The sequence below is a fragment of the Rosa rugosa genome, chromosome 5 (assembly GCF_958449725.1).
Source record: "Rosa rugosa chromosome 5, drRosRugo1.1, whole genome shotgun sequence".
Taxonomy (NCBI): domain Eukaryota; kingdom Viridiplantae; phylum Streptophyta; class Magnoliopsida; order Rosales; family Rosaceae; genus Rosa; species Rosa rugosa.
The window spans coordinates 46,970,335-46,993,514 of record NC_084824.1 but is presented as its reverse complement, the minus strand read 5'-3'; the positions used below and the strand labels follow the sequence as shown (position 1 = coordinate 46,993,514).

The 23,180-nt window shown below is 40.0% G+C and overlaps 2 protein-coding genes across 3 annotated transcripts; both read right to left on the bottom strand.

The window, feature by feature from the left end:
* Positions 1-3,314: 3,314 nt before the first annotated feature.
* On the bottom strand, positions 3,315-4,894 carry LOC133713099 (uncharacterized). Of its 2 annotated transcripts, none has more exons than XR_009847782.1 (5): positions 4,773-4,894; positions 4,089-4,149; positions 3,834-3,870; positions 3,619-3,664; positions 3,315-3,506 (listed from the first exon to the last, which is right to left on the bottom strand). XR_009847782.1 is itself a non-coding variant. In XM_062139221.1 (5 exons), the coding sequence occupies exons 1-5, from the start codon at positions 4,415-4,417 to the stop codon at positions 3,503-3,505; spliced, it is 303 nt and encodes a 100-aa protein (XP_061995205.1). In that variant the 5' UTR covers positions 4,418-4,432; the 3' UTR covers positions 3,315-3,502. The 2 variants fall into 2 exon arrangements, 1 of the variants encoding a protein (XP_061995205.1); XM_062139221.1 differs by lacking the exon at positions 4,773-4,894 and adding an exon at positions 4,263-4,432.
* Positions 4,895-9,959: 5,065 nt separating this feature from the next.
* LOC133711060 (cathecol O-methyltransferase 1-like) lies at positions 9,960-12,856 on the bottom strand. The gene is made up of 4 exons (XM_062137235.1): positions 12,241-12,856; positions 11,813-12,123; positions 11,615-11,679; positions 9,960-10,387 (listed from the first exon to the last, which is right to left on the bottom strand). Exons 1-4 carry the CDS (start codon positions 12,666-12,668, stop codon positions 10,091-10,093), a joined length of 1,101 nt encoding a protein of 366 aa, XP_061993219.1. The 5' UTR covers positions 12,669-12,856; the 3' UTR covers positions 9,960-10,090.
* Positions 12,857-23,180: the final 10,324 nt, after the last annotated feature.

Genomic DNA, 23,180 nt, shown 5'->3' with positions numbered 1-23,180 from the left:
TCTATATTCTTGGCTCCAATCTGCATTCTTTTTCAACAACTTCTCAACCCTTGGACCTACCTTACACCTCTATTTTGCCCCAGAATTTCTTCTATTTGATAACCTCACCATTAAGGCAACTCTAATCTCCTCCAACAATCCCAAAATACCTTTCTTCCTTGCTGGAAGAATGCTTGCATTGAAGGACTCACACAAATTATTAAGCAAAATTTCACATTTGAATTTTGTATTGAAATGAGAACGTGACCAGTGTATTGCTGACCTCTCACACAACCACTTCCAAGCTTGTTGTGAAACTTTACTCAAGTCTTCCATGCTTTTAACAAATTGTCTCATGGTAGTTGCTCTTGCTGCTGCCCAGAGAAGTTGTTTTAACTCTAAATCACCATGTCCATCTCCTTTGAAATTGTTATGCAAGTGTCGTACGCAGTGCCTATGTTCCGCTTCTGGAAATTGTTCTTAATTTGATAGCAAGCTCCAATCCTTTTTGCTTATCAGATATAAACACATATGAGAGACTATGATAAATTTCCAGATCAGCTTGAAGAAATTCCAAAAACCACTGTCAGCTATCCTTGCATTCCTTCTCGATAACTGCATATATAGGCAATAGGGTACATTCCGTTATTACCGTCAATGCCTACAGCGACCAATAATTGACTCTTGTGAACCCCTTTTAGATGACAACCATCCAACCCTATCACCTTTCTACACCCTACTTTCCATCCCACCTTAAGTGCTTCTATGCAAATGTAAATTCACTTAAATCTCCTAACATCACCTTCCATCTCAATTTGTATCCAAATTGATGTTCCAGGGTTCTTCTTCTTTAGCTCATGAGCGTAGCTTTCTAATAGATTGTATTGATCTTCGAAACTACCTTGAGCTTGCTTGATTGCTCTTTTCTTGGCTCTATAACACATTTGGTAACCAACATTAATTCATGCCAAAGTCTCTGCCAACAGTAGTTTGAATACCCTCTCTTGACCATTTCTCATCATTTGTGAAGCTTGCACTGTACTCATAAGCAAAGAAAGGGGCATGACAGTGATATACCCTACCTTTGAGTTCACTACACTTGTGCTCCATCCTCAAAGTCCTAATGTATATAGTTGGAGTGTTTTTATCAGGACTTGCTGCATATATCCAAAATGGACAACCAGGAGAAGTCTTGCAAATAACGTTGACCTTTTGCCTTGTGTTTTTACCAAAACGAAGCTCTTTTTTAGTCAATACAGCATGCTTCTGTATTGCATCCTTGAACATTACAGAATTGGGAAATGCCATTCCGAGTTCAAAACTTGGCCTCTTCATGTCAAACTTCTTGTTGAACTCCTTCCATTTAGACCACCTCCTCTTTCCCTTAACTTTAAACCTCCCAACATCTTCACCATTCTCATCTAAATCACCATTTAAACTATGAAGGCCATCTGAGTTGTCTCCATCACCATCAGTAATATGACCAGAAAACCCCATCTCTTCCCATTCTTCAGGCTTGCTTAGATCACCATCCATGTTTGTTTGAAAAAGTACCTCATCATCTTCATCAAAAATTTCATAATCATTGTCGACTATAGTGTCATAGTCCAGATCTTTTAAGCTTGATGTACTATCAGATTCATCATCATCATATAAGTTTTCTTGAGCATAGGAGCACTCCCATTTGAATCTTGTGGCATACCTCCTTTTTAGCTCTTTCTTACGTCTGCCTTTCTTCTTCTTTGGAACTTCACTGTCTTCAACAACCATCTTTTACTTCCTTTTATCTTTAGGCCTCTGTTTGGCTGTTGGCCCATTTAGCTCCACTTGTTGCATACCAACAATTACAGAATCCACATTTTCAGGCCCCAACCTTCTTTGTTGCAGCTCATCAACTTGAATTGGTCCATCCTGAACTATTGATTGTTGCTCACTCATCAATCTTCTAAATCATCAATGACATGGCCTATGTATAGTTGGTGGTCTATTTCGTCATCATAACTATCTAACTCCCAAGGTGCAAACATTCTTCTTTCACCCAGACAGACAATAAATACTTCCAAAATCATGTTGCTCTTGGGAATGAATTGAAGCATGTCAATAGCATCCGCATCATTAGTAATTGGTAAATACCCAGTCCCTGGTTCACTACCGGGTATTCGATACCAATTTGTAATTGGACCCTGCATATAACCTAAATCATTGGCCCATAAGTTAAAGCCATTGAATCCTAATTTGGATGGGTCAACCCTATCCCCAAAAACAACATCGCCACCTCTATACTGTCTATTTACACCGCCTTGACTATAAAACCTCCCTCCATGATTTACTACAAGACTAAACAGATCACCTGCAATTGTCAACAAAATGAATGTTAAAATCCAAAAAATCACCATGTTCACCTAAGTTGCAATTTTATTCAAGGAAAAAAACCAAGTTCAAAATATGTGTCAGATCCATCTTTTTGCAATGAATGTTTCTATCCCCATTTTAATTCAATGTAAGCACTTCAACTACTTTTTCTTGCAAATAATAACCCAATTTTCAACTACTTTTTCTTGCACATCAGAACCTACTTTTTCTACCCCACCCGGCACTTTAACTACTATGATAATCTTGTTGGGTGAATTTAGCGCATAGCTCTGATTTGAACATATTGAATTGTGAATGCAGTACCCAATATATATCTAAGCATTATTTATCAATTTCATGATGCCAACAAGGAATTAAAGTATGTATATCCGGACAAAAATTCTAGACAAAAACCATGAAATAATTCAAACATTCTGGACCACCAACGTGGAGAATAAACAATAAAATAGATAAAATCCTGAAAGGAGACAAAACCCTAAAAGAGATGCTTTGCATACCTTCATTTCTGTGTGGATCTCCATAAAGTCTAAAGTATCTCCAATAATTGTCCATAGTTGGTCAATTTTACCTCTTATATTCGTTTTCAACTCACTACAAGAAAAATGGTCTTTTGCAAGGAATTGTTTTCCTTGTAAAAGACTGAAAATTCGTTGCATAAACCGAAATACAAGGAATAATCCTTGCATTTGGGTCCTTACAAAGAGGCCCTTGCAAAAGAGCAAATACAACAACCTAAAAATTCCTTGCATTTGAGTTCACAAATGCAAGGAATTGTTTATCTCAAATGCAAGGAATTCAACACATGAGGTTAACTATGGTTAACTGAAATACAATGACAATTCCTTGCATATCATTCCTTGCATTTGCTCCTTTTTACCAATTAAAATGCTTTTCTGGAATACATTTAATATATTATTAATTTCTTATCCAATCTGACAAAAATCCTTCGAGGCTATGGGTAAATGAATCACTTTTATTATAAATCAGAGTAATAATTACATATGGAAAATTCCATAATGATTAATAACTCAAAGTTTACATAATCTCACTCAAGACATCTTATCTACGTCAAAAACTTGGGAGATAATCACAAAACTTCTCATTTACAACTATCATACAATTATTGCTGGAGTAGCTCCCCTCTTATTGATTACCTGCAGGGATGAGAAATTTGATAAATTTGAATGAACTAGTGAGACGATCTAACTACATGAGACTATCTGGTATTGACTAATATTAATCCAACAAGCAGATACGTAGCATCACCTGAGGTCAATTAACTTGTCCATCATGCAAATGATGAGCCCTGAAACTGACAAGCACAAAAAGAAGATATTCAAAAGCTGATGATGAAGTCGACAATGTCAAAGCAAACTTAATATGTGATCCTTAAAGTGTTTAGTACAACTCATCTATGAAAGCACTCTTAATATGTCACAGACAGTAAAGAAAATCACAACCCAGCTAAGAAGCAAATATACCTCTGAGCCCTGAAACCAAATGGAAAAACAAGAAAACCTGCAAAAAGAAAATCACAAACCAGTCAACCAAAGGTACTAATTAGATTCCATATCCTCTGCCTCAACCAAAAATAAATAAAAAAGGAATACAGAATAATGGACGTTAAGCAAGACACCAAACACCTAAGAAAGAAACAGCAAACATTAACTAAAAGCCCTAACTAAAAAGATTTAATTGTAGAAACCAGTTGAGCATAGAAAGATATATTCACTCACTAAGTTGATTGTTGCTGACTTGTCTGAGACAATAGTAACCGCTGTAATGCAAACATTTGCGCTGCAAGAGAAAACAAATGAATAGAAGGTTTGTGAGTGTGAGGCACAGGGCATTGGCAAACTCTATAACTACACCAAGAATGGCTATGGTCTACTTTGGGGCACCATCCCTACATGCATACAAGAAAGCTGCATACACCACATGTTTGGGGAAGTCTCGTCTTGATAATTTCTAGATTACAAATAATCCATCTGCATGCTTGGACAATCTTGTAGATCAATAGGATCAGTACCAGTGGCGGATCCTTATAGGGGCGGGTGAGGGCCATGGCCCCCCCAATGTTTTCAAATTTCCTTAACCAGCCGTGTATAACACCAATAAAGTCAACAATTTTGTATATATATGGCCCCCCCATTGCCCCAATTTACTAAACTAATAATTTTTGGCCCCTCCAAGATTGGGCTCCAAGTTCCGCCACTGATCAGTACGTTGATGATCATGTTCATATGAACATTAAGATTTTGATTGATTAATAGGTAGTCAATACGTACTTAACAATCTTGTATACAGTTAAGTCTAATAAGTGTAAAAGTTAACTGTATACAAGATTGTAAAGTATTGACCATCTATTAAGTGTAAAAGTTATGTAAGCTTGACAATTACTACAAATGTCAGTCGCGTACCAAATGCTAAAAGAAACTCTCCAGTTTAGCCAAATTTGTGGAAACCAAAACCCCTATGACTAGCAATTATTTGCTGAACCTGCAACCATTGAATTCCATAACAGAATAAAAAAGAAGTCTTGAGTTTAACACCGTATGACGGGGTTTATGAATATTAGACATAAGTGATAAATTCAGGTATCAAAATGATTTATTTAGAACTTGAGGTACCAATGTGTTGAATGGTCTATAATTGGGGTACTTCTTGTGACTTTTAAAAAAAAAAAAAAAACCTTGTCACTGTTTCCTGGCGGCAGGTTTGTGTGCCGAAGAAGGAAGGTGGTTTGGCGCTGCGCGATCTCAAGTCTCTTAACTTGGTAGCTCTTATATCTCTTGGTTGGTCTACTCTCACATTGATTGAATATGGAGCAAGTATGCATCTCAACGTTTTTCTATTTGTTGCAACATGAAATATCGATATTTTGGGTCCTCAGTATGGCATGGTTTAAAGGCAACTTTTCCTTTCATTTTTCACAACTCCAAGTGGCTTATTGGTGATGGAAATTCAGTGAATTTATGGATGGATAAGTGGTTGAATGCCCCTTTAATTGATAAGTTGCAGGCTACAAATTTTCCGAAACTTTTGAAAGTATGATGGATGCTTTTACCACTAATCAGCAATGGACCTTGCCCAATGAATTCTCAGTTTCTTTTCCTGTTTTGGCTGCGGAAATCCTTCACATTCCTCTTCCTATTGAACCTGAAAATGACTTATTAATTTGGGAGCCTTCAAGTTTAGTTTCTTTCTCTTTCTCTGATTGATACCATCTAGTTCAACAATTTTTTCTAGAGGATGGGTGGGTTTCTAAGGTTTAGAAATCTTTCATTTCACCACGATTATCTTTACTTGCGTGGCGGCTTTTTCATGATAAATTACCTATTGATATGCAACTTCAAAAACGGGGTACTAACAGTTTCTGTTTGCCAGCTTTATACTTTTGGCTATGTTGAGGATTCTACTCACCTATTTGTCACTTGCTTGTTTGTACAACATGTTTGGCAATGGTTGGCATGCTGTTTTGGGACTATCTTACCGACTAGTGGTACTATTGGTGAGTTATTTACCTCTATTGTCAGTAAGTATTTCTCTCCCCAACTAAAAAACATATGGTTTGCTAGTAGTCTTTATGCTCTCATGTCTGTATGGAAAGCATGCAATAAGCTTCGATTTGAGGACAAGCACCCTTCACTCATGCAAATAGTTTGTTCTCTCAAGGCTTGGCTTCGTTTTGTTACTCCTAGGTCATTCAAATGGTTTGGTAGACTCTCAATTGTTGGTTGGGTTAGGAATTCAGTGACAGGACCATAAAATGCGACAAATATAATGTGCAATTCTTTACATTTTTCTTAGCTATTTCCTTGAAAAAGTCTGTTTTAACTTTGTTATCTTTTTTGGGTACTTCGTGAAGCAATTCAAGAGAAATAAGAGCTTAAATGGAGCAATGAAGGCACCATAAAGTACAGAGGCTAAGGATGCAGTTTGATCATTCCTTTGGCCGGAAACTACAAATGAAGTCCATGAAAACCGTTGTGCAAAACAGTTTCTACAGAGCAGAAAAACTGCAGTTCAAGTGGACTCTTGTAGGGCAGAAAGGGCTGGCATTCCTTAGAGATATGATGTTTTACTACAATTAATATGAGCCCAAAAACTGCTCAGAAACGTCATCAAGGCTAAGATAGTATTATGTAACATAGAGCATCTTTAACAGACTCTCTATTTTTGCTCCTTAGCTATTTTGGAGAGCATGTTTAGTTTTTTTATATATTTTAGCTGCTGCACCAGACTCCTAAGTGGCTCTCTATTATAACTTTTAGCTATCTCGCTCCTAAATATAGAGAGCGAGATGAGACTCTCTATAATTTAAAACATTCCTATTAAGTTATTTTATATAACATATAAATATATTTAAACTATTTAATATTCATTTAAAAAATAATATAAATTCAAAACTAGTTAGAATAGAGAGCACTGATGCAGACGTATTTCTAAAATGGCTAGCCAAAATGACTTTTTAGCTATTTTAGCTCAAATTTAACTCAAAAATAGCTAGCATTAGGCCTCATCAAAAAGCCCGCGGATCAAGTGGGCCGATGGAGGCCCGCCGGCCCGCAGGGCTTTTGGCCCGGCCCGACCCGTCAAAAAACCCGCAAAAGCCCGCCTTGGTGGGCCGATGGAGGCCCGCAAAAAAGCCCGCAAAAACCCGGCCCGGCCCATAGGCCCGGCCCGCCAAAAGCCCGCTAGGCCCGGCCCGTAAAAGCCCGCAAAATATTATATATATATATATATATATATATATATATATATATATATATATATATATATATGTATGTGTGTGTGTGTGTTATATATGTAGATATATCTATATGTGTGTGTGTGTTTATAAATATATATATATATATAGACACATATAGATATATATTTGTGTGTGTGTTTATATAGATATATATACATAGTCATATAGATATATATATATATATATATATATATATATATATATATATATATATATATATATATCAATATATCATATATGTGTGTGTGTTTATATATATATATATATATATATAGACACATATAGATATATATTTGTGTGTGTGTTTATATAGATATATATATATAGTCATATAGATATATATATATATATATATATCTCTATATATATATATATGTGTGTGTGTGTTTATATATATATATATAGAGATATATATATATATATGTGTGTGTGTGTGTGTTTATATATATATATATATAGAGAGAGAGAGAGATATAGATATATATATATATATATATATATATATATATTAATATATATGTGTGTGTGTATAGAGAGAGAGAGAGAGAGAGATATATATATATATATATATATATATATATATATATATGTGTGTGTGTGTGTGTGTGTGTGTGTGTGTGTGTGTGTGTGGGGAAGTTCTTATATAAAATATGTGCATATATATATTCTACATATCGGTTGACCAATCTGATCGGATTCGAAAATATGGTGAAATTGGCTAAATTTTTTACCACTCATAATTTATTGTAATAAACTCATCCAACGGTCGGTTTTTCCATTTTCTTTGAATTGATAGGGGTTGCTCTTTGGAGTGTATGATATATAAATATAGGTTTATAAGAGTAACTACGTTTGACCTAGTTGATCGAATTCGAAACGAGAACCAAATTGGCTGGATTTTCTGCAATCACCATAAAACATTACAATCTCTCCATCGAGCGGTTGGTTTCTCCGAATTCATTTTCTACTTCATGGTTGCTTTAGAATGAACCTAAACAATTTAAATGCAATGTATAAGTCATACAACTATAGGAATAAAATTGGTATAGACTAATGTGTTTGTAATTAAAATTAATTTTTTTTATCTTATATCCACGCACATCCATTGATGGAATATATACAAACGTGATGTGAAAAAATAAGCACGTTTCGCAGTTGTCACGGCATCGGTCAACCAATAAAACATATAAGTGACTACGGTTGACCAATCCGATCGGATTCGAAAATATGGTGAAATTGGCTAAATTTTTTACCACACTCATAATTTATTGTAATAAACTCATCCAACGGTCGGTTTTTCCATTTTCTTTGAATTGATAGGGGTTGCTCTTTGGAGTGTATGATATATAAATATAGATTTATATGAGTAACTACGTTTGATCTAGTTGATCGAATTCGAAACGATAACCAAATTGGCTGGATTTTCTACAACCACCATAAAACATTACAATCTCTCCATCGAGCGGTTGGTTTCTCCGAATTCATTTTCTACTTCATGGTTGCTTTAGAATGAACCTAAACAATTTAAATGCAATGTATAAGTCATACAACTTTAGGAATAAAATTGGTATAGACCAATGTGTTTGTAATTAAAATTAATTTTTTTTATCTTATGTCCACGCACATCCATTGATGGAATATATACAAACGTGATGTGAAAAAATAAGCACGTTTCGCAGTTGTCACGGCATCGGTCAACCAATAAAACATATAAGTGACTACGGTTGACCAATCCGATCGGATTCGAAAATATGGTGAAATTGGCTAAATTTTTTACCACACTCATAATTTATTGTAATAAACTCATCCAACGGTCGGTTTTTCCATTTTCTTTGAATTGATAGGGGTTGCTCTTTGGAGTGTATGATATATAAATATAGGTTTATAAGAGTAACTACGTTTGACCTAGTTGATCGAATTCGAAACGTGAACCAAATTGGCTGGATTTTCTACAACCACCATAAAACATTACAATCTCTCCATCAAGCGGTTGGTTTCTCCGAATTCATTTTCCACTTCATGGTTGCTTTAGAATGAACTTAAACAATTTAAATGCAATGTATAAGTCATATAACTTTAGGAATAAAATTGGTATAGTCCAATGTGTTTGTAATTAAAATTAATTTTTTTTTATCTTATGTCCACACACATCCATCGATGAAATATATACAAACGTGATGTGAAAAAATAAGCACGTTTCGCGGTTGCCACGCCATCGGTCAACCAATAAAACATATAAGTGACTACGGTTGACCAATCCGATCGGATTCAAAAATATGGTTAAATTGGCTAAATTTTTTACCACACTCATAATTTATTGTAATAAACTCATCCAACGGTCGGTTTCTCATTTTATTTGAATTGCTATATGTAGCTCTTTGGAGTGTATGATGTATAAATATAGATTTATAAAAAATTAGTGTCTTTAAAAATTTATTTATCAACAAATTAGTATCTATATATAAATATAGATTTTTTTTGGTACAATATAGTTATATAGATTGTTATCTTTGGTTGTATTTGATCATTATCCATTGAATTTCCAAAGCTTGATTAAAAAAAAAAAATACTTGTGTCTTTAAATATTTATTTATAAATAAAGCCCGCAAAACCCGGCCCAAAAAAGCCCGCAAGGCTAAGCCCGGCCCGGCCCGAAAAAGCCCGCAAGGCCCGCTTTATATGGACGGGCTTGGATCCTTTGATTTTTAATAAAGCCCGGCCCGGCCCGGCCCGTAATTATTTAAAAATATAGCAAGGCCCGGCCCAAGCCCGCTATGAATGGGCCGGGCCGGGCCGTTGACGACCCCTAGCTAGCATTGCTAAAGATGCTCATAGTGTGTCAATACATTAGATGCGCCATCTAATTAAATTTTTTTATTGTTGATGAAATTACTCATATTTTTAGTACAGCTATTCTCTTAAATTATTGATATATGAAAGCATGTGCCATCTCTACTTTTCTTTTTTTTGAAAATTGTGTCATCTCTACTTTATGAACTCCATAACACGAAGATAACTGGAAAGGCATTCATATTTAATGCCACTAAATCCAGCAGCATTTGCTAAGTCCATAAATTCGTGTTGGGTCCTTTCCTTCCCTCCTGGGGATAGTGTCATCATAAGCACATCAAAATCTGAGGTGATCTTCTCAGCTGGGCTAGTGTCTGGCTCAACCGAAACTAGTGCTTCCACAACTATTACTTTTCCATTATCTGGAATCGCTATGTAACAATTTTTCAATAGCTTTATGCACTGCTCATCCATCCAGTCATGAAGTATGTTCTGCAAAATATCCAAAATATTAAGTGAGTAAGCCATTTGGGTATGCAGTTATGCATGTTCTTGTTTGGCCAAGAAATAATAATAAGAAAAAAAAAAATATATATATATATATAGGATTTTTATCAGGTGCGGACGTCCGTACTGAAATTTCGGTACGGATTTCCAGTTTTCACCCACTTTCCGATCACATATTTTGATCTTAACCGTTCAGTTTTTAGGTCCTAATGTATAGATCATCTCTGCAAAATTTCAGCCAATTTGGTGATCGTTAAGGCATCCAAAACTGCAATTTACACGAACGAACCGAATCTGTCGAACCGGAACCGTTCGTGTACATTGTTGTAATTTGCAGTTTTGGATGCCTACGATCACCAAATTGGCTGAAATTTTGCAGATGTGATCTATACATTAGGACCTAAAAACTGAACGGTTAAGATGTAAAAATGTGATCCGAAAGTGGGTGAAAACCGGAAATCCGTACCGTCCGCACCGTATATATATACATGCCCGATCAAGAGAGGACGTCCGTACTTTCGCTAAAGTGCGGACGACGGCGCTGCAGCCCCGCTCAGGCCTCGACAGCGGCGCGAATCGGGTCAGAAGGAGGCCGGAAGCATCCCAGACGGCTTCTGGACAGCGATCGAGGTCGGAGGAGGTCAAGGTTGCAGGTTTCTAGGCAGCAACCTCACCTGCAACTGCAACCTCGTCGCTGGCGACTCCACCCGACTGCAGACTGGTCCGTCCGACCCCTGGCCTCCCTCCGGCAACTGGCGTTGCACCGTCGTGGCTTGAGTTGGGCTGCAGCGCCGTCGTCCTCACTTTAGCGAAAGTGCGGACGTCCTCTCTCGATCCGCTCTGTATATATATAAACGAAAATGTTCTAAAGAGGACGTCCGCATTGTCGTTAAAGTGCGGACGTCGACGCTGCAGCTCTGCTCAGGCCACGACGACGCGGTGCCGCTTGCCGGACGGACCAGTCTGCAGTCGGTTGGAGTCGCCGGCAACGAGGTTGCAGCGCTGCCCAGAACCTTGCAATTGCAGGTGAGGTCGCTGCCCAGAATCCTTCAACCTCGATCTCCTCCGACCTCGATCGCTGCCCAGAAGCGGTCTGGGATGCCTCCGGCCTCCGTCCGACAAGCCCCGTCCGCTCCAGAACCCGCCTGATATATATATATATATATATAACAGACAGAAATGTTCGCTTGAGATTCAAAAATGCTAGCATACCTTCATAAAAATGGCATCCCCACTTGGAACATTTGAAAACATGTCTCCTCCTACATGTTGCACACCTGCATATAAGTTGCATTAATTATGTCATTTATGTATGCATTCTGATCAACAAATTGTGTTTCTTAAATAAATTAAATTAGGAAGGGTGGCAATTTATGTATATAATCCTAAAACTAAGTACCGATATCATACCAGGATAATGGGGAGCATGTTTTATAACATGGGGCAAGTCGTAGTTGATTCCCTTAATATGAGGATATCTGGAAGTGATGAGACCAAGAGCCACCCCTAGCCCTCCCCCAACATCAACAACCTGGGTAAGGTGCTCAAAACCCTGGTAGCTATCAAGAATCCTCTTCATAACCAAAGTGGTGAGGTTGACCATTCCCGAATTAAAAACTTGATTAAACCTGGGGTCCGAATCTGTATACTCAAAGAAGTGTTTGCCATGGACCCTATTAAACGGAATTCCTCCTTCAACAATTGCATCTTTCACTTGCGACCTATATATATTTGAACGTGTACAACAGATTTAGATCAGTCATATATAAATAGGTATGCGTCTACTAGCTACTACTAAAAGCTTAAATTATGAATGGAGTACACTGGGAAATACAAACCAACTGTTCATGACGACATTGGCTTGAATTGATGCCATGACGGGGCTTAAAGAAGCACCATCTTCACTAGTCACAAAATGCTTGGACACCGCGGTGGGGCTATAAAGCCTTTGGCCAGTGACCACAGAGCAACTGAGCACGGAGTGTGCGGTGAGTAGCCTGAGGATGCGGTCCAATGTAACCGGCGCGTCGGGGTTCTTGGTGCCAATCTTGGCTGCTATGTCTAACGCAGAGAGCTTGGCATCTGTACCCGCTTCGGAGATGACATCAAAAAGGCCCAAGTCAATTGCCAACTGCATTGACATGGGCAGCACAGACGAGAGCATTAGCTGAACAGCATGATCAAAGCTGCTTTCTTCTTCTTTTCTTTTAGCATCAACACGAATGCTAGGGTACCCGAGTATTTCTATTTCCAGTGGAGAGGCCATTACGGTTTTGTTTGTATTTTTAGTATGTGAGCCTATATTTGTATATATATTGACCAAGTGATTAATATCATTGCAAGGAAATTATTACGCATCAAATAATTAACATGATTTCTGGTAATTATATCGACAACCTCGTCACATATCCAGCGGAACTCTTGCACTGGTGCACCACTACAATTATGAGTATTGACCACCCCGGATTTGCCACGATCTAATTTTTGCTTTTTTTGGCAAAAGGGATATAATGAGCAAAACAGATCGAAACAACACAAAAAAGAAAAGCAACGAACCACAGCAACTCTCTGTGCCGCCAAACAAGAAATTGAGGAGGATGAGCAACGTAATCAGATAAGACACTTCTTCCGTAAGCCACGATCTAAAATTTGGTGGGGATGTTTACAGATTTCTACAGATTGGGGTTGCATCGCATTTTGTTTTTAACGTAAGGTTCCACATTTTGTTTGTGACTAAAGGTCCCACTAGCACTTGCCACACGACATTTTCATCCACTTGGTGTACAACTGTACCCAACTTCCCCAACATGTTTGGTGAGAAATGGTGATTTGTGTAGTTGGTGCTTCCGATTTTAGGCAAGGTTTTAAGTTTCTCCGAAACTGCTTAAATTTCTGTTGAAATTTTCGTAAATTTGAAGTACCGAAACGAAATTCATATGCTATATAATTTCTCTTAGGAGTTTCCCGAAATTTTCCGTACATTTCTGCGAAATTCTTAATTTTTGAAATATCTATACACAAAAAATATATTTAAAAATTCACACCAAAATTTTGTTCGAAATTTCTCTGAAATTTCTGTGAAATTCGTTTGTCATTGACAAAATATGAAATTCTGATTTTTTTTTTTTCCAATCAAGTTGAAATTGGATACAACAAAACCCTCTTTGCTTTATCTGCTACCAAAGTACTCATGCTCCAAGTCTCCAACCACATCATGATTCTATTTGCAATCGTGAGGCAAATTATGGAAATGACAGGGAGAGTGGCAAATCATGGCACTACAACCAATATAGTAGTGATGATCATACTACTTATCGTGGTGCAAATCGTGAATACAATTCTAGAGCTAGGGATGCACAAGGAAGACGCGATAGCCATTTGTTTCTAAATGAGTTTGAATCACTTTTTTCAAGTCTTGACTCAATGGACATATGAACTCAATATAGTGATAACCCTAACCCATTCCATTCTCATTATCCTCATCATGAAATGAGTTCTACCTCAGAAAGTACTTACGGAATTGGATCAAGCTCACAAGGTGGAAGCACATATGGCCTTTTTGATCATTCTTCGTCCCAAATGCCGTATGCTTCATATAATGAAACACCATATTGGGTAATTCCACAATATCCGATATATGGATTGCATGTGGGAAAAGATCAACAGACATACATTACCCATGTGATGAAGTACCAAAATCATTTCCAAAATTCATGTACTTGGGAGCAGTATGCCAGTATTGTATGATACTAAATTGGAGCAGTTCAACCACATGGATCGAACCACATCGTAGTAGCTCTTATTACTAATACTTTATATTGCTTTTGTTGTACTTGTTCATTTTCATTCACAGGGTTTCGGTATTACGTCCCCTCCGTTGTATTTTTCTAATTATTAGTGAAAAATGCGTGATGGTCAAGCCTCCCACTGGGTTCCAGCCATAAAAAAAAAAAAAAGTAAATCACATTCACATTGTCAATATACAGAACATTTTTAATTACATATAGATAAAAACACTAGTTTAGCAACTTACTACAGTTTTAGTTAATTACTCGACTATATTAAATATCACAATTCTATTATTTATGTATAATTTTGGAGAGGTTATATTGTAAATAGGTTTATTATAAGTTAGTTTAGTCTATATAAAAGTTTCATTCAAAAATATCATTTTATAAATGCAATTAGAGTATTTCTATTAGGACCTCCAAATCTGCTCACTTGACCTCAACTCCATTATGAATGATTAAATGACATATATAACCTACTATAAAATGACTATTAAGTACAATAATTATACCAAAAAAATATTACTGTTTAAGGATATCTCTATTTGTGTTTGGCCCAAACTCTAGGTTACTTGACCTAGTGGTAATAGGGTTAAATTAGAAGGATCTAGATTCCTATTCAATGTACGATTACTTTCCTTGTACGATTGAGATTCTATGCATTGTAATCCTCTATATAAAGAGGCCCCTATTATCAATGAGAATACACAGCAAATTCCTCTCAAATTCAGTTTCTCTACAACACGTTATCAGCACGAAGCCCTAACCCTGAAAACCCTAATTTCGTAACCTTCAAAATCCTGCAACCACCGCCCCACATATCGAAGCCCTATTCCCAAGGAGCCCAGAACCGGCGGCGGAACCACCGGAACCGGCCGGAAAACCCCTGGACCGGCCATCGGAAAATTCGGACCGGCCCCTGCCTTGTGCCTGCCCTGTGCCTGCCCCTGCGAGCCCTGCCGAGCAGCTGCCGAGAGCTGCCGAGTCTTGTGCCTGCATCTGCCGAGACCTGCCGACAGCCCCTGCAAGCCTCCTGCCGAGAGCAGCCGAGACTAGTGCCTGCCCCTGCCGACAGCCCCGCACGCACCTGCCGACATCTGCCGACAGCCCCGCACGCACCTGCCGACACCTGCCGACATCTGCCGAGCCCCTGCGCAGCCACTGCCGACAGGCCCTGCACATCCTCCGCACAGCCCCTGCAGCAGCCCTGCACAAGCCCTGCAGCAGCCCCACACGCCTCCGCAACTGCCCTGCACCAACCTGCCTAGCTCCGGCCACCACCTCCGGCCACCAGTTTCCGGCCACTTTTCTGGCGACCTCCGGCAACCTTTTTCCGGCCACCTCCGTCATCTTTTCCGGTCAAGATTTCCGGCTATTTTTCAAGGTAAACTTTTCTAAAAGTTCCCGTTTTTGAAGTTTTTCAATTTCTTCTTCTTTTCTCGGGGACTTCCAACATCCCTTCTTCTACCCCCCTTTCTTCTTCATAGGGGAGACCAAAAGCCGAACTGTGGGGGTTCGTGCTCACTCCGAGCTTAGAGCTTGTAGAGTCCTCCAAACTTAGAGTTTGTTGAGAAGAAAACGATCGACCACTTACATCGTCGTTTCGATCTAATCCAAAACCCCTCTTGGAATCGTATTTTCTTGGAAGCGACTACGCTCAGAAAATCCCTAATTTCTTGGAAGCGACTACGCTCAGAAATTTTATAGTTTTTCGTGGTAGCCTTTTTCGCTCCGAAACTAACCTTATTTTCTTGTTGTTTTTCAGGATGAGTAACCTGAACAAGTTGAGCTTCGCTCCAATAGAGACAACAGGCGCAGGATACCACAAGTGGGTCCGTGATGTGCGCCAGCATCTTAAGGCTGATGGGATCCTGAGTACGATCCAAGAGCCAAGTCAGGACGTGCATACCCCTCAACAAGCTACTGCTTTTGAAGCAAATAGAGCTACGAGAGAGGCGAATGAAGCTAAAGCCATCATTCTCATGACAAGGCACATGAATGACGCGCTCCAAAATGAGTACCTCAATGAGGAAGACCCAAGAAAGCTATGGGTAGAACTCGAGCAGCGTTTTGGCAACGTCCGTGATTCCCTGCTTCCAGACTTAGAAGTGAGATGGTCTAGCCTCCGCTTCTGTTATTTCAAGTCTGTACTTGACTACAATTCAGAAGCACTTCGTATCAAGTCTATGATGGAATTCTGTGGACAGAACATCACTGATACGATGTTGATCGAGAAAACTCTCTCCACCTTCCCCGTCTCTGCATTGATGATAGCCAAAAACTATCGGATTGATGTCAATGCCAGACGCATCACAAGATTTCATGAGCTAATTGGTGCCTTGAACGTAGCTGAAAAGCATGACAACATACTTGTGAAGAACTATAACTCCAGACCCGTGGGAACCAAGTCAATTCCGGAGTCTAATTATAGTCGTGCCTCCAAGGGAGGACGCAAGGAGCGAAACCCTAAGAGTAGGGATAATTCTGGACGTTCTGGTCCATATTCTTGCCCTAAAGAGGAAGGAAATAGCCAAGATAAGCGTGCACGGAACCGTGGAGGTAAACGTGTGAAGAGAGAGAGAGGCCAAGCCTCCGGTTATGGTGGTAACGCCACCAAAGGCAATAACCGTCTACAAAACGCTCCCAGAGCGCCTCGATCAAGGGAACCTGACCATAATGATGCTTGTCTCAGATGTGGATCAAGTGGACATTGGGCAAAGAAGTGTACTGCATCCCAGAACGTTGCAAACGCATACAAGATGTATCGTGAAGCAAGGGAGGCAAATTACATAGAACAAGAAGATCAAGATGGAGATCTCGATCTAAGGGTGGAAGACTACAAGGATCAAGACCCAGAAACTGGCGATTTTGATTAAGTCTTTTTATTTCCAAGAGATGTAGGCAATTGCCATATTATTTTTATAGTAGATGCCAATGCTATTAGTCTTTCTTCAAAGTAGGCGTACTCAATGTGAGTGTGATGTCTAGGAAGGTTTTGAGATAAGTGGTACTTAAGTGAGCCTCGCTCCACCGACATCTCTCTACTCACCTGGTCACATTTACATTGGAATTACCGAAAGCACTTAGACGACTACCATTGTTTTGCATTAACTAGTTTATTGGATTAGATTTTCTTTGGTTAAAGAAACGATGATGTAATTCCGTTTGGCTTATTAATAAAAGTTGAGTTCTTTTCTTTATGACTCCTTTTTAATTACGAGCTTTTCTTTTAGGAATGGATGAACTTCAATGTCTTGCGGATAGTGCGACTACGCACACCATTCTACGACATAGGCAATTATTCTTGGAGATGTTGCCTACATATTCATTTGTGACTACAATGGCTGGGCCATCAGGTTTAGTTCAAGGACATGGAATGGCCCAATTCCTTTTGCCTAATGGCACCTTGATTAAAGTCACTGAAGCTCTCTACGCTCCTAAGGCAAATCGAACCTTATTGAGCTTTAAAGATATTAGAGCCAACGGATTCCATGCGGAAACGCATAGTGAGAACGGGATAGAATTCCTTTGCATTACCTCTAATGATTGCGGAAGAAAGCGCATCTTAGAGAAGCTTATGTGTCAATCTAGTGGACTCTATGTCACTACAATTCGACCAATTGAATCCAATAATGTCATAAGAGAAGATCTCTTGGATTCAGACACATATTGGCTTTGGCATGACCGACTAGGACATCCTGGTCGTGATATGATGCTCCGTGTACTAAAGACTTCACACGGACATCCATTCTTCAGAGTGAGAAGAAGCAAGAATCGAAAATTGATTCCAGGACTTAGCAAGACCGCAACAATTGCAGCATCTGGAGCTGCAGCCGTCTTGGGGCGCCATAGGGCCGCCCAAGTCCCATGTGATGATGCCATTAATGGCGCCAACCATGAGCATGACGCCATGGTTGTTCCTCCTAGTGGCCATGACGCCACACACACCAATTTCCATGGCTCTAACGCCATAATGGGAGATGTAGTCACACACTTTGCTTCTAATAGCGCTACAGACGCTCAGGCCCAACCAAAATCCTCATTGGTTGCTTCTAAGGCCCCTCGCTCTTTCTGCAAAGCCTGTTCCTTCGGGAAATTAGGACCGAGACCGTCCTACGCAAAGGATCCCAAAATACTCATTCCGTTCTTACAGAGAATCCAAGGGGATATCTGTGGACCCATTCAACCACCATGCGGACCTTTTAAATACTTTATGGTTTTGGTTGATGCGTCGACACGCTGGTCACATGTCGTGCTACTGTCTACTCAAAATGCTGCTTATGCTAAACTCCTCGCCCAGATTATCCGTCTACGGGCTCACTACCCTGACCATCCTATTAAGTCAATTCGACTTGATAATGCTGGGGAGTTTACATCGAAAACATTTGATGACTATTGCATGTCACTGGGGATTGATGTAGAGCATCCAGTTCCCCATGTTCATACCCAAAATGGTCTCGCAGAAGCCGCTATCAAACGACTACAGATGATAGCACGGACATTGGTTATGCGCACCAATCTCCCTGTTTCTGCTTGGGGATATGCAATATTGCATGCAGCGACGCTAATTCGTCTACGACCCACTGCCACCCAATCTTACTCTGCGTTACAGCTAGTGACTGGGTACGAGCCTGATATCTCGCACTTACGCATTTTTGGGTGTGCCATTTAAGTGCCTATTACGCCGCCACAACGTACTAAGATGGGTCCACAACGACGAATGGGCATTTATGTTGGATATGAATCTCCAACGATCGTCCGCTACCTTGAACCCTTGACAGGCGATCTCTTTACCGCTAGATTTGCGGATTGTCACTTTGATGAGACAGTCTTCCCATCGTTAGGGGGAGATAAGAACACATCTGTTCAACAGGAACGACAGGAATTGTCGTGGTCTGTCCCCACTATGTCTCATCTCGATCCCCGTACCGCACAGTCCGAACTTGAAGTGCGAAGAATAATCGAGCTCCAGAACGTAGCAGACACCCTGCCTGATGCGTTTTCTGATGTTGCCAAAGTGACGAGATCACATATACCTGCTGCAAACGTGCCTGCAAGGATCGATGTCCCAAATACTGGACATCACGCCACTCCTGTGACACCAGGAGATGGCGCCATTGCCCAACATGGCAATGATGTGGCATTTATGGCCGCAGGTCCCGCAAGAAAGCGCGGTAGACCGATTGGTTCGAAGGATACTCGCCCTAGAAAGAGAGCGAATGAGGCACAAACAAATCCTTTGATCATCGATACTCAAAATCCGTCCCATGAGAGAATGTTCCGGATTATGGTTATGTCCAAGAGACATCATTGGGGGACGCCTCAATGTCAGAACCTATCCCTGAGAACGAAGAAATCTCTGTTAATTACACTAGTGTACATGGGACATGGGAAAGAAACTCCATCATCATTGATGATGTATTCGTGTATTCAGTGGCGCGTGAGATTATTGAGACCGATGACATCGAACCACGCTCCGTTGATGAATGCCAACGTAGAGCTAATTGGCCAAAGTGGAAAGATGCGATCCAGGCAGAACTTGATTCTCTAGCGAAAAGAAAGGTATTCGGACCGGTTGTGCCAATACCGCCCAACACCAAACCAGTTGGTCACAAATGGGTATTCGTTAGAAAGCGTAATGAGAAAAACGAGATTATAAGGTACAAAGCTCGCCTTGTGGCGCAAGGTTTCTCACAACGCCCTGGAATCGACTACGAGGAGACCTATTCTCCAGTAATGGACGTCATAACGTTCCGCTACCTTGTCAGTTTGGTAGTTTCCGAAAAACTGAACATGCAACTTATGGATGTGGTTACTGCGTATCTATATGGGGATCTAGATACAGAGATATACATGAAGATTCCAGACGGAATTCAGTTACCCAAATCAAGTGGCTCTAAACCACGGAGCGCGTTTGCGATTAGATTGAAACGCTCACTATATGGATTGAAACAATCCGGACGGATGTGGTATAACCGTCTAAGTGACTACTTGATTGGAAAGGGATATGTCAACAATGAACTATGCCCATGTGTGTTCATAAAAAGGACAAGTTCCGGATTTGCAATAGTAGCGGTTTATGTCGATGACATGAACATAATTGGCACCCTTAAAGAGTTAAGGGAAACCGCTGAACACTTGAAATCCGAGTTTGAGATGAAAGATCTTGGGAAAACACGATTTTGCCTCAGTTTAGAACTTGAGCACCGTAGAGATGGTATCCTGATTCATCAATCAGCTTATACCCAAAAGATGCTTAGGCGTTTCAACACTGATAAGATTAAGCCTTCAAGCACCCTAATGGTCGTCCGTAGTCTTGATCCAAAGAAGGATCAATTTCGTCCAAAAGATGACGATGAAGAAGTGCTAGAGGCAGAGGTGCCCTACCTAAGTGCAATAGGCGCATTATTGTACTTAGCTCAATGCACAAGACCGGATATCTCATTCGCTGTGAACTTGCTAGCTAGATATAACTCTGCGCCTACACGACGCCATTGGACTGGTGTTAAAGATATCTTTCGATACCTAAGTGGTACGATCGATATGGGCTTGTTCTATCCCTACAGAGAGAAGATGGATTCGGACCCATCAAGTGCCAGGGACGCCACACATGGTGGACTGCGTCCCCTATCTCCATCCCAAAACGATATAAGTGTTTTGGAAGGTTTTGCTGATGCTGGGTACCTCTCTGACCCACACAAAGGTCGCTCCCAAACTGGTTATGTTTTCACCATGGGAAAGACCGCGATATCTTGGAGGTCTACAAAACAGACCTTAGTCTCTACTTCTTCGAATCATGCAGAGATTATTGCTCTTCACGAAGCAGTTCGTGAATGTATATGGCTTCGATCCATAGTTACGCATATTCGAAGCAATTGTGGTTTGAAGTCTACCACAGATGAGCCAACGAGCATTTATGAGGATAATGCTGCTTGCATTGAACAAATGAAGCAAGGCTACATCAAAGGCGACAACACCAAGCATATATCGCCCAAATTCTTCTACAATCAGCAACAACAGAAGTTCCTCAAGATCAAAGTGAACCAGGTTCGATCTGAGGACAATGAGGCAGACTTGTTTACTAAGTCATTGCCCAAATCCACGTTCGAGAAACATGTGGCAAGAATTGGCTTGCGGAAATTATCTGAACTCCCATGATCGTAGTCATCAAGGGGAGGCGCAGACATCAGGGGGAGATGTCTACATGTTCACCTCGAAACGTGAAGGGTGTGTTGTGCTCTTTTTCCCCTTCAACCGAGGTTATTTTTGTCCCACTGGGTTTTTGTTACTCGGCAAGGTTTTTAACGAGGCAACGAGAGAAGCACCGCGTTTGGACAACACAAGGGGGAGTGTTTAAGGATATCTCTATTTGTGTTTGGCCCAAACTCTAGGTTACTTGACCTAGTGGTAATAGGGTTAAATTAGAAGGATCTAGATTCCTATTCAATGTACGATTACTTTCCTTGTAAGGTTGAGATTCTATGCATTGTAATCCTCTATATAAAGAGGCCCCTATTATCAATGAGAATACACAGCAAATTCCTCTCAAATTCAGTTTCTCTACAACAATTACATTGATTTTTTCTAGACTTTCCAATTCAATAATATTAGATTACATTCTTTATTATTTTCATACTCATTAAAGCATTTATATATATTTAATAAGAATTAACACTATGATTAAGATCATGTGACTTAAAAATGTATGATATACATGATGAACGCATATTGATGAGGGAAAATACAATAACCTAAATATAAGTCTATCCATTATTTATATATATATATATATATATATATATATATATATATATATATATATATATATATATATTTTTTTTGAAACAAAGGTTCATTGCATTAGATGACTAGCCAAAAAGCTAGAGTCTAACATACACGCTAGAGCCAAAAAGACAGAAAAATGGTGGGGTAACTACCACGCTCCTATCTAAGTATTGTAAACTCATTACAAGTCGATTTTGAGCCCGCTTTGGAAGCGAACCCATAAACAAAGAACAACTCTGTGTCTTCTAGGGCAAAATCATTGACTAGCATCCCCATTAGCCAGGCGCGCAATTGCGGTACGAACAGAGAGCCATTTCCCAGCAAACAAATAGGAGTCAGTTCCTCATCCATAAGCCGCTTCCTCCAGTCCAACTCAAGATAGTTACCAATTCCAAATAACCATGATTTGAATTAGTATTGGCACTTTAAAAAACCTTAAGCCCATAATGTGGGCCTAGGTTTATAGCCCAGCAACCCAAGTTTGAGCCCAGGCCCAAAAGCCCAAGCCTAAACCCGAGCAGCCAAGACAACAGCCCTAGCCCCCAGTAGCCAAGCCACCGCTGCCGCCATCCAACCCTCCGGCGGCTGACCGCGACGGAGCCTGGCCATGGTGACCTCAAGCCGCAAATCAACCAAAGCCTCCGAGCACCTGCACGTTCGAATTCACCGACGAGGAACAATGTCAACCAACGCGCTGCACCTCCAAGTCAGAATCAGGAGAACTCGTACGGACCCGATAAGCACACCGTGATCGCGTCGACCTCTCTGATCCACTGGTCTTCCTCCACCACCGAAAGACCCGCGTCCAAGCACCGCGATCTAGAATCCGACCTGCCGGCCAACACAGCTCGCCCCGAAGTCGTCTCCACCCGCGACAAGAAGCCCTGTCGCCGCTATACTAGCGTGCAACCTCAGGATCCTCGGCCACCGCTCTCTGCTAAACCCTAGGGTTTCTCTTATTGTAGAGAAAAAAAATAGTCTATCCATTATATTTGCAAAAAATAAAATAAAAAACAAAAAAATGAGTTAGCAATTAAAAAAACTAAACAAATATTTAAATAATTAATCATGAGGTATGGAAAATAGAGAAAATAAAATAAACATTAAGAAAATGGCTAAATACTGATTACTACCCTGTAGTTTGGGTCTAAAATCAATTCAGTCCCTGAACTTCTAATTTCATCAAGAACACCCCGGCACTTTCA